This window comes from Neoarius graeffei, chromosome 3, assembly GCF_027579695.1.
Source record: "Neoarius graeffei isolate fNeoGra1 chromosome 3, fNeoGra1.pri, whole genome shotgun sequence".
Lineage (NCBI taxonomy): Eukaryota > Metazoa > Chordata > Actinopteri > Siluriformes > Ariidae > Neoarius > Neoarius graeffei.
The window spans coordinates 69,137,440-69,149,937 of NC_083571.1; the positions used below are offsets into that span (position 1 = coordinate 69,137,440).

Here is a 12,498-nt window from a genome sequence, read left to right on the forward strand (position 1 = left end):
AGAGCGACTGCAGTGTCGCTCTTTAAATCTTTTTTAAGCCGAGTGTCTTTGGCAAGCCCAAAAGGACACTCAAATCAAGTACCGTACTCAGAGCTGTCTCATGGTCAGGCCTTGTGTACCCCAACATCTTTAATGATATATCCAACTGCTACAGCCCCCAAGAAACGGAGGGCACCACCTCCCCCTGTGACTACAGATAAGACTCAAGGACCATGTGCACAGCTACAGTTCATTGGCAGCAGTGATGACCTTCATGTTGGAACGAACTGATATAATCTGGGTCCAGATGGTAGTTTTGAAAATAAGCTGGGACCCATGACGTACTTTTCTATTCCTGTGCTAACAAGAAGGAGAGGTGTTCTTATACATCCTATCAATGGGGTAAACTTGTCAAATCTCCTTCCAGTTCCAAAACAACCACAGAACGCTTCTGTGGAAATTACCCCCACATTCACTGTAAAACTAGCTCTTCAGAATGTAAGATCACTTAATAAGACTTTTTTAATTAATGACTTCATCAGTACACACAAACTGGATTTTATGCTTCTTACTGAAACTTGGCTTGAACAATCAAGCAGCTCTATTACTCTTATTGAAGCAACTCCCCCTCTCTTTGATTTTATGAGTGTTGGAAGAGCATGTCTTGGTGAGGAGGAATAGCAAATATATACAAGGCATGTCTTCAGTACAAACAGACAACTCTTGGTGACTTTACATCTTTTGAATACCTAAGTGCAATCCTAAAATGTTCTTCTAACATATTAGTGTTGACTATTTACAGACCACCAAGACTTTCTGCACCACTGTTCCTAGACGAGTTTGGGGAACTGTTGTCAAATATTTGTTTAGAGTTTGACAATCTTATTATTTCTGGGGATTTTAACTTCCATGTTGATAATCTAGATAACACGTATGCAAATGAATTTCTTACACTGATTGATGCATTCAACCTAACACAACATGTACAAGGGCCAACACACTCCCATGGCCACACCCTCGACCTTGTCATCACTAAGGGTCTTAATGTATCTACTAGTGTCATGGACCTGGGTATATCTGATCATTTCTGTGTTTTCTTTGATGTTTCCATTTCCCCTCACTTTCAAAACAAGTCTGTGACTGTAAAAAAGAGGGTAATTACCAATGGCACAGCAGCTCTTTTTGAGCAGGCACTCTCAGAACTCCCATGTCAATCTTTAGATTGTGCAGATGATCTAATGGAAATTTTTAATTCAAGAATGAATCATATTATGGATGCTATTGCTCCTTTAAAAACCAAAAGAGTCATAGACAAAGGAAAAGCACCCTGGAAACTAAATCCAGCAGTTAAAATGTTAAAGAGGGAATGTAGAAAGTCTGAAAGAAAATGGCATAAATCTAAACTCCAGATTCATTATCAAATCTACAAAGGGATGTTATGTAAACACAACTTAGAAATTTCTAAAGCAAGACAGTCTTTTTTTGCTGACATTATTAATAGGAATATCAACAATGCCCATGTGCTATTTTCTACAGTTGAAAAGCTAACAAACCCATCAAGACAAATGCCTTCTGAATTTCTCTCAGTTAAGACATGCAACGACTTTACATCTTTTTTCAAAGGAAAGATTGATAAAATATGTATGAATATAGCCACACAGGTGCAAACACTTCAAAATCTGGAACCATTGGATAAAGAGAGAGGGGGTCATAATACAATGTCAACATTTAGTTTAATTGATGTTGAGACTCTGAGAAAAACAGTACAAAGTCTCAGCTCCTCCACATCTGAACTGGACATTTTACCTACAGTCTTTTTCAAATCTGTTCTTCACCTAATATCAGATGAGGTACTTCAGATTATCAACACCTCCTTACGAACTGGCATGTTTCCTTCATCTCTGAAAAAAGCGGTTGTAAAACCCCTAATGAAAAAGAATAACCTGGATGTCTCAGTATTCAACAACTACAGGCCCATATCCAATTTGCCATTCGTTGGTAAAATAATTGAAAAAATTGTTTTTAATCAATTAACTGCCTTCCTGACATCAAACGGAAGTTTTGATAAGTTTCAGTCAGGTTTTCGTGCCAATCATAGCACTGAAACAGCTCTTACTAAAGTCATGAATGACCTACGTCTTAATTCTGATGCTGGTAAAACATCAATCTTGGTGCTTTTAGACTTAAATGCTGCATTTGACACGGTAGATCATTTCATACTGTTACATCGACTGGAGCATTGGGTTGGATTTACTGGTATAGTAATCAACTGGTTAAAATCTTACCTACAACAAAGATTTTTTTTATGTGGCCATTGGAGGCCACAGTTCATCACCCGTGTCCTTGAACTGTGGGGTTCCCCAGGGCTCAATCCTGGGACCATTACTATTCAAACTTTATATATGCTCCCACTTGGACAAATTATTAAGAATAACTCAATAAACTTCCATAGCTATGCAGATGACACTCAGCTTTACTTAGCTATGTCACCTAATGACTATGCCCCTCTTGAGTCTCTTCATAGATGCATTGACCAAATTAACAAATGGATGTCTCACAATTTTCTTCAGCTGAACGCAGATAAAACTGAAGTAATTATATTTGGCAAAAAGGAGGAAAGGCTTAGGATTGCCACTGTTCTTGAAACTAAGGGGCTTAAAGCAAAGGATACTGTCAAAAACCTTGGTGTCCTTATTGACAGTGAACTTAACTTCAACAGTCATATGAAAGTGGTAAAAAAGTCTGCATTCTATCATCTAAAAACATTTCTAAACTCAGGGGTCTCATGTCAAAGCATGATCTAGAAAAACTTATTCATGCTTTCATCTCCAGTAGGGTTGATTACTGCAATAGCCTTTTCAGAGGTCTTCCAAAAAAGACCATCAAAGAGCTTCAACTAAACCAAAATGCAGCAGCAAGGGTTCTTACAAGAACAAAAAGGGTAGTCCATATCACTCCAATCCTAAGGTCTCTGTACTGGCTCCCAGTGAGCTATATGTGGCGAGACGCACTGAGTTAAGTGCTTCTTAACAATTGGGGTAGCCTCAACCAATGGTGTGCGTCGCCAGCCTATTTATGGTAGAGTGATTTTGAACTCTGGAGGCGTGACGACCCTTTCCCCCCCCTCCTGTCACACCCCTTCCCGTTTACCTGTGGCCGGTAAGCACGCTTGTTTGGAACTCTCTGTTACTCTGGCTAACTTTCGTTTGTTTTAATTGTGACCGGCTCTGGTTGCTTTTCAGTGCATCCACTGTTTGGCTTTCCTCTGGTCTTGTCCAGCTGTCCATTTTGTGTGCAGTGATTTCCGAACGTTCTCTTGGCGTCTGTATTAAGTGCAGATGACCCATGGAATTCTGTGAGCCTCGCCGGGATTAGGCGAGAAGTTTTGGATCGTGTGGTATGTGCCCCTCCCCTTGAATTCTTACTACTCTGAGTTTATTAAGCATGGCGTTAATTGAGTATTTTGCGTGTTCTTTAGGTGTTGCCGGTTTTGGTCCGGGTTTGCTGCTGTTCTTGCCAGTGCGTTTTTACTGAGTGCTGCTTTCTCTGATTGGTGCAGCTGCCTGCATGAGGAGGGCTGCGAAACCACCATAGCACTTTAACACTAGTTTTAACCTTTGTTGTGTGTGTGGGTGTGGGTGACTACTTGTGTGTCTGATCATCATTCATCTATAATCAGTGTGCGTGTATGTGTGCTTGGAGTGTGGTATGAGGGATATTTTCTTTTCCTGTTAAGTTGGGTATTTTTGTTTCTTTGTTTTAGTCCTGCTCAGGCTTCACCTGTTGGCAGGAGGTTCTTTTTGTATAGCTGCAGATAGCCAGTGGGCTATCTTATTGGGCCTGATTTGTTAATGCCTTTTTTTTATTTGGTTTAATGCTCGCGAGAGCTTACTTTATGTGAATTTGTGTGTGGCTAGCAACCACATCTGCCAACCTTTTCTGCCGTGGCAAGCAGCCTTTGGTTGCCAGCTGTATGCCAGTACTGGTGGGAGGCCATTGCAAGCTGTGGATCATCAGTGGTCCACGTAGTTCCCCTCCTTAGTTCACATTGTGTGTGGTTGTGCATTTTAATTGGTTAGTTTGTTGTGATCGAGCTGTGTTATTTCTTTGTTTGATTTTCTCTCTTCATACCTCCTTTCTGTTTATTTACTTTTCAGGTACTGTGTGCCCAAGGCGGGGTGGCAGCTGATCCCTTAGGTGGTGGTGTTTTCCTATTGTCCGTGTGTGTGTTCACGTGCAGGGCCGTTGACAGCTTTGGCTGGGCCCGGGACAAAATAATCTGAGTGCCCCCCCCACACACACACACACGCACGCACATCGCCACACAGCAACCACCCACACCCAACCCCTCTTTTCACAGTCTCCATTCACTCCAACCCTTAAATAACAGGTATTCCAAGCCCATTATAACAGTCAACCATTTTATTTCAACATTTCAACATATTTACAGTTTGAACATTTCCTTAGTCTGCAACTATTCAGGTGCGAAATGCAATGCGCCAGACTTTTGCTGTGGCAAAGTCGTCAATAAGGTCATTGAAGTCCAGCTTCTTTGCAAGTTCGCGCTTTATAGAGAGCATAGCCAGCCCATTGAGCCTCTCCTGTGACATGTTTGAGCGCAGGTAGTTGATAAACCAAAATGATTGTTTACAGGATGGAACTGGGCCTCAATGAGAACGGAGTTATGGCTTTCCCAAAATCTGAACATAGAAGCATCACCACTAGTGATGTGTACAGTGAGTTTTTTTCAGTGTATTTTTTTGTCTTGTTTTTCATAAACGTCCTTTCCGTACTCGATTTAGAATGTTACAAAAAAAATTGACACCCTCCCAACCACGTAACATTAGCCTATCTGACCTGGGGGCTGACACGTTTATTACGGATAAACCAAAAGGATTACAACGTTCCCTGGATATAGAACTGGACCGAGAAGATTTCAAAATCTTAACGTGTAAGCAACAACAATAAAACAGAGGTTGTTTTATTCATTTAGGGCTTATTAGGCTACTTTCATTAATTGCGCTTTTCATACAGGCCTATCATTTTTCACTTGAGCAAGGGAATTGTTTGAAGAGTATCCAGTCTAAGCGAAAGTTTAATGTTTTGCAACAGACTAACCTCAAAACACCCCATTTATAGCCCATTCGTTACATTAAACTCTATCTAGCTGGCAATTTCACATGCCGTCGTATCTACACGGGATGATTTCCAACAAAATAAGGTTTAATTAACAAGAGGCAGCGTTCCACGGGCTTTCAGCTAACCGGAGTCCAGCTCAGCAAGCGTGCCTAAAACATTTGGATATGATTGCGGGCCAATGTGCTATTCTTTGCTTCATTGAGATATATGCAACACAGTGTTATTAAACCGATGTTTATGAAATAATTCAATGCCCTGTGCATTTCAGTGTTCACTCAGTGTACCCTGCTATCCCCTACTTTATAATTATGAATGGCGCATCGCACGTGCTGGGGTTACATTACGGGGCTGGAAAAAAGTTATCTGTGTCTTACCTGGCTCAGCTGCCCCACTGCCTTCACCACCTGCTGCATCATCTGAATCTTTTCTAAAATATCTATGCAGTGAGCCCCTGAGGCTCTTGGCTTCTTCATCTCTTTTTCTCTTTTCTTTTCTTTGCTCCTGACTTGTGCATGTTGGCAAACGGGCTTGCACGCTTATTGTCGAAGCGTTATGATGGAATAGTGCCGTGTTATTTGGCGCCTTAATCAAAGACCAAACCATTTCTGCGTTAGGGGTGGTAGGTGGGTTCTTGAATCTATTTTCGAAGACAATAAAGGCAAAAGAACCAGAAATAATTAATTGAATGCAAATATAGCACATTTTTCTCCCCCAAATCAACACATTTTGAGATGAAACAGAATGATTAATGGCATCTTCATGAGGAACCAGTTCTGGGCCCCCCCTCATGCCTGGGCCCGGGACAAAATACCCGGTTGTCCCCCCCCTGTCGACGGCCCTGTTCACGTGTGCCTGTGTGGAATTCTCCTTTTGTCGTGTTTTTGACTTTATTTGATTTATTTTGATTTGGTTTGTAGTGAGTGTGACACGTGGGCTTGCATGGTGTGCCTCCTTGGATCCCTTCTCCGTCTCCTGGTATCTTGCCCCCTGCTGGTAGGCCTCGGCCCTGTTAATATTGATTTTTCCCTTACCCTTGCCCCACATGTCAGTTAGTCCTTTGGAGTGTGAATGAAAGTGATTGTGAAGTAAAGGAAAGAATTATTTTGTAAACATCGTAACAAAATAAAATAACCTTTTTGTATTTTCATAACTTTGGCCTCTGGTGTCTTTAGTCAAACGAACCTTGTGTGTCAACATAGTGAAGTGTTTTCTGGTTAATATTCCTGGGGTGAAAGTCCCCTGGTGGCGTAGTCAGTAATTGCTCTTCTGCTTAAAGGACATGGGACATGAAACATAAATGCACGCTATATCAGTTTCTTTCCATTAAAAATATGAAATAATTGCATCAACAAATACAAAATTATCTATTAAATTCAGCAAAATCATTATATTCGTGATGATTATATGGCATTTCTGCTCGAGCTCCGATATGCATATTTTACAACCGGAAGAGCTGCTGTCACGTGATTATACGTCACAAAAACTTTCGGGTACAGCACAAGCAGGTAGATGAATATGGAGTAGTGTGAATCGTGATGATGACGAATGCAACAAAATAGTTTTTGTGTCTTGGATGACAAGAAAATTGTTTCGTTTTTAGAGTGTTTAACATACATTGAACATCATGGTGTATTGCGACCTCCCAGTCAGTCAGACGCGCTGTTACTCCTGTTAGCAATGTAGCTAGGCTCAGCATGGCCAATGGTATTTTTTGGGGCTGTAGTTAGATGCAACCAAACTCTTCCACATTTTTCCTGTTTACATAGGTTTATATGACCAGTGACATGAAACAAAGTTCAGTTATGAGGTAAAGGAGTAGATCTGGAGGGTCCTCAGACATAGAGTGTTTTGGTAAACTGGGATGTATGGATGCTGTCAGTCCCCACTCGCTTGCTCACTCGAGTTTGTTGACGGTGCAGTGGCTGGCTGCTTTATGTCCCGGGGCTCCCTCATGCCTGTGTTACCTTCTGGCTCTCTCCTTTTAGTTATGCTGTCATAGTTAGTTGCCGGAGTCCCTGCTTGTACTCGGTGCAATATGTATACTGTTCCTACTTATTCAGGTGACATTGGGCATACCTAACCACCTGTGTTTTCTTTCTCTCCCCCCCCCACTCCAAATCTGTCCCTCTGAGTTACATGGAGTCAACAGGAAATCTTTTGGTGGAGACGGTGGGGACCTCGACTGGCTATCGTAGCCTGCAGGGAATCGGCCGTCAGACATTCTGTCGCATGTCCCAGACCCGGTGAAATGTAACTGAATTGTCTTGGCCAGGCCTAAGGGTCCCATCTGCATCTCATCATTGCTGAGGAGTGTGCTCCCATCACCCAATCAAGCATCCAGCCAGAGCAGGTCATGATATATTTTTTTTACCATATTAACATGCCATTGTGTGTCATGCCTGATGTAAAGACTCTCATCTCTGCGAGCCTACCACACAGATTTAATACTTGTCATTTTTAGGGCATACCTAACAACATGTTTTCTTTCTCTCTCTCTCCCCCCCCCATCTGTCCCTCTGAGTTACATGTTGATCCTGGGATTGAGATGCTGGCCTCTTCTGCCCCTCGGACCTGCTTGATCCATCCTGGTGCCCTGTGTCTGGTCGGAGTTTTATCGCCCCACTCCTGTGAAGGACGGCCCCATGAGGACAGTTGAGGGTTATACCTGTTAAAACTGTTAATATTATAGTCAGGCTGTCTGTTGTTGCCCAAATGAGGATGGGTTCCCTTTTGAGTCTGGTTCCTCTCGAGGTTTCTTCCTCATGTCGTCTGAGGGAGTTTTTCCTTGCCACCGTCGCCACAGGCTTGCTCATTGGGGATAGATTAGGGATAAAATTAGCTCATGTTTTAAGTCGTTCAAATTCTGTAAAGCTGCTTTGCAACAATGTTTATTGTTAAAAGCACTGTACAAATAAACTTGATTTGATTTGATTTGAGTTACACAAATTGAAACATGGCGATTTTCTATGCTATGTAAAGTCCGCACTATAATGACAGGCGTCCTGTCATATAGACACCTTCTGCGCGCTTCGACAGCGCATTGGTACCTTCACTCGGAGTTGTACCATTATTTTTTAGACAGGGCGGACGGACCAGGGCATTCACCCGCCTGGCCGTGCCCGACAAGGAGCGCTCTCGGCCGGCTTGGGAGGCAGACGGCAGCCCCTCCTGGAAGTGTGGTTTTACCATGGGCCTCATGCGGAAAAATGCCGAGGTGCATTCGCTAAGCGACTGAAAGCCGAGGTAAGGATTAGTATTATAATTTTGGGTGTATCAATTATTGATGATCATAATTCTGACTCGTTTCACCATTTTGAATGTTTTCATCTCGGACTCTGGAAGCATTGTATCTCAATCAATCTCGAAAAATATCAGCAAAAAAAAACCTAGCTTGCAACAGACTTTAGCTAGCTCTATGATGAACTTTCAATGTATGATACAAAAATAATACTTCTTTCAACAGATCATTAGCCTTTGAGCAGAATTGTTTTTAACTTACCAGGATGTTATCGAGCCGACCGCTTTCAGTTTCATGGGGATTGAATGAACTCTCAGAATCATCTGACCCGTCAGAGTAAAGACAAGATCTATGTTCATGTGAATTTCCAGCTATCGGTTCGAATTGATGGGGTCTAACTTCACATCTCTATGAAACATCGGGAATGTCACTGTCGATGGTGTCCATTTCGGTAACCTGTTTACATTAGATACCCAAGCGCTGGCTCCTTGGAAAGTTTTTGTGATGTCACGGGTCACGTGACCACCTAGCTAATTAACGAATCATTGTTTTACGCTGATGTATAAAAAAGTTGAATAATGTGGTGATTTTCACATTTTTGATGCCCTGCAGTGATTTTAGATGGCATTTCTTATGTCCTTTATACATAATTATACCCAGAAAAAAATGTCCCATGTCCTTTAAGGTCCAATTTAGTCAACACTCACTTTATCTGCCCAAGGCCACATTTGGCGTAGTCAGCAGGATCGATTTTTTTTTTTTTAAACACCAGAGACTATTTTGAATTTGTAAAAGTGGTTGTTTGCATGGTGGTTGGTGTTAAAACTTAATTGTTTTGCCTTCACTTTAGGCATTTCAGTTAACCTCTCCTTTTCTGTTTGTGAGTACGTTGGAAAGAGCAGCAGTGGGCCTGGTGTGGCAGTTGGCTGTTGTGTTCCTTTGGCAGTGGACTGAAACCCTTGGCGATACAGTAAGCCGATTTTGATTATATACATGGAGGAGGAATTGCAGGAACTCTGTAAATTGGTGATACAGCTGAAAGCTGACAATGAGAAACTAAAACGACAGAGTCCGGTACGTCCAGGCGTTCTTGTTTGACCACTTAGAGGGGGAGGCCACACAGGAGATTAAGTATCGCCCCAGCGCACCGCACTGGAGGTGAGAGGTTAAGCCTGGGTCTAACGATCAAAGGCAGATGTCACAGTCTGCCCTGACCCTGTTGCGTCAGTGGGATCGGCTGGTGGACAGGGATGGTGTAATGTATCGTAGGGTGTTTCAGGACCAGGCGTTCTTCTTGTTTGACCACCTAGAGGGGGAGGTCAGACAGGAGATTAAGTATCGCCCCAGCGCATTGCACTGGAGGCGAGGGGTCAAGCCTGGGTCTAATGACCGAAGGCAGATGTCACAGTCTGCCCTGACCCTGTTGTGTCAGTGGGATCGGCTGGTGGACAGGGATGGTGTAATGTATCGTAGGGTGTTTCAGGACCAGGCGTTCTTCTTGTTTGACCACCTAGAGGGGGAGACCAGACAGGAGATTATCGCCCCAGCGCATCGCACTGGAGGCGAGGGGTCAAGCCTGGATCTAACAACCGAAGGCAGATGTCACAGTCTGCCCTGACCCTGTTGCGTCAGTGGGATCGGCTGGTGGACAGGGATGGTGTAATGTATCGTAGGGTGTTTCAGGACCAGGCGTTCTTCTTGTTTGACCACCTAGAGGGGGAGGTCAGACAGGAGATTAAGTATCGCCCCAGCGCATTGCACTGGAGGCGAGGGGTCAAGCCTGGGTCTAATGACCGAAGGCAGATGTCACAGTCTGCCCTGACCCTGTTGTGTCAGTGGGATCGGCTGGTGAACAGGGATGGTGTAATGTACCGTAGGGTGTTTCAGGACCAGGTGTCGTTCTTGTTTGGCCACCTAGAGGGGGAGACCAGACAGGAGATTATCGCCCCAGCGCATCGCACTGGAGGCGAGGGGTCAAGCCTGGATCTAACAACCGAAGGCAGATGTCAAAGTCCATCCTGACCCTGTTGCGTCAGTGGGATCGGCTGGTGGACAGGGGTGGTGTAATGTACCGTAGGGTGTTTCGCCCAGATGGTGCCGAAGAATACTTTCAAGTATTGCTTCCCGCTAGCTTGAAATCTGATGTTTTGACTCGGCTACATCAGGAGCATGGCCACCAGGGTGTGGAGCGTACCCTGGAGTTGGCACGTAAGTGGTGCTATTGGCCTAGTATGTCGTCTGATGTGGCACAGTGGTGTCTGGAGTGTGAGCGCTGCCAGGTCGCCAAAGACACCAGGCCCCCAGTCCGTAGTTTTATGGGACACATATTGGCCTCAAGGCCTAATGAGGTAATTCTCATCCAACAGCTTTGTAAGTGCTATGGGATTGAAAAAAAATCTCGCACCACACCGTATCATCCCACTGGCAATGGCCAGTGCGAGCGATTTATCACACCTTACATAATCTTTGTACTCTGCCTGTGTCTCGCAAAAGAGATTGGGTTGCGTGTCTGCCCCAATTGCTCTTTTGCTACAATATCGCCCTGTACACAGTTACTGGTGAGTCTCCTTATTTTCTGTTGTTTGGTCAGGAACCACGCCTGCCGCTTGACTTCTTGCTGGGAACGGTGCCCGACCCTGTTGAAGGGATGGTGCATAATTGGATTGAGGAACATCATGCCAGGCTGCAACCTGCTTTTCAGGGTGCTAAAGACTGCCTTCAAGCAGCAGCCGCCAAGCGGAAAGAAGCTCACGACAGTCAGGTGAATGATGTGTCACTGGGGGTGGGCCAACTAGCCTACTTCCATGACTTTGGTACGAGGGGCTGCCACAAAATCCAAGATCGGTGGAGCTCTGAGGTGTACGAAGTTATTAGAGCCCCCCCAGCCAATGGGGCTGTGTACACTATCGCTCCAGTGGCTGACGGAGTAAAACCCGACAAGTGCATCGGTGTTATCTTAAAGCCTGTTTGGGTGGCCAGGCCCAAGCAGGCCCCCTGATTTTTAGCCCCGATAGCCATACTGATCATACAGCTGCAGTCCCAGGGGTGGAGAACCTGGGCCTAGCAGACATCCCTGAGCTGGTGGTTAGCGAGATGGCCCTATGTCGGAGTAGCCGGCCCACAGCAAGTAGACATTCTAATATTCACTATCTATCTCAGGTAGTTAGCCAGAGGGCTGCGTGTTTCAGTGGCCTGGTGACGGGACTAGTTGGAGATGACTGTCAGCTTGAGAACCCTAACGTGACCGCTGGCCAGTGCATCGTCGGGGCGTCGATCGAAAAGCTGAGGGCAGATTATGGCGAGACGCACTGAGTTAAGTGCTTCTTAGCAATTGGGGTAGCCTCAACCAATGGCGTGCGTCGCCAGCCTATTTATGGTAGAGTGATTTTGAACTCTGGAGGCGTGACGACCCCTTCCCCCCCCTCGCTGTTTCCTGTCACACCCCTTCCCGTTTACCTGTGGCCGGTAAGCACGCTTGTTTGGAACTCTCTGTTACTCTGGCTAACTTTCGTTTGTTTTATGCCATGTACACACGTAGCCGGGTATTTTTAAAACCGAACATTTTCCCCCCCTCCGTTTATAAAAATGTTTTATCCACACCACCTCGTCTTCAAAAAAAATCCCTTCCACACATAACCGAACATCTGCGTTTTCAATCACATTCATAAGCATTCCAAACCTGTAGATGGCATTATTTCCCCAAATCCTACCCCCTAATCACATCAGAATAGCCCTCTGCTGGCGTCACTTCCGCCTAAACATAAAACATGGCGCCAAGCTCGTTTGTCTGGACAGACTCTGAGACAGAATTGCTTCTAAACACAATTTTGGAGTATAAACTTCAAAAGACGCAAGAAAACATTGATTGGGAATCTTGTCAGTAGTTGGGCTTCTAAAATTAAACATGCAAATAGCACCTGCACAATAATTAATGCTTTCAAGGCACTACTCCGATCCATTACTCTTTAGCTAGCCGCACACTACGCCGATTTTCAGCGTACCGAGCCAACTGAAGTCGCGAGTCAAGCGTAAAAACTAGTTTTCGATAGTACCGACTCATCTCACAGCCGATTCGAAAAACTAATCGGGAGCCAGACGATCGGCGAGAGTCGCTAGCAATAGCCAATCATATCTTTCGCATA

At 44.4% G+C, this 12,498-nt stretch overlaps 1 protein-coding gene across 1 annotated transcript in view; it reads right to left on the bottom strand.

Moving 5' to 3' along the window:
- Nucleotides 1-6,162, bottom strand: part of LOC132882588 (uncharacterized) — a 44,950-nt gene extending 38,788 nt beyond the window's left edge. The window contains exons 1-2 of the mRNA XM_060915680.1: nt 6,048-6,162; nt 5,493-5,696 (exon numbers count right to left, since the gene is read on the bottom strand). Of these exons, the coding sequence (XP_060771663.1) occupies nt 5,493-5,696; nt 6,048-6,162 (319 nt within the window). The remainder of the gene's footprint in view (nt 1-5,492; nt 5,697-6,047) is intronic.
- Nucleotides 6,163-12,498: the final 6,336 nt, after the last annotated feature.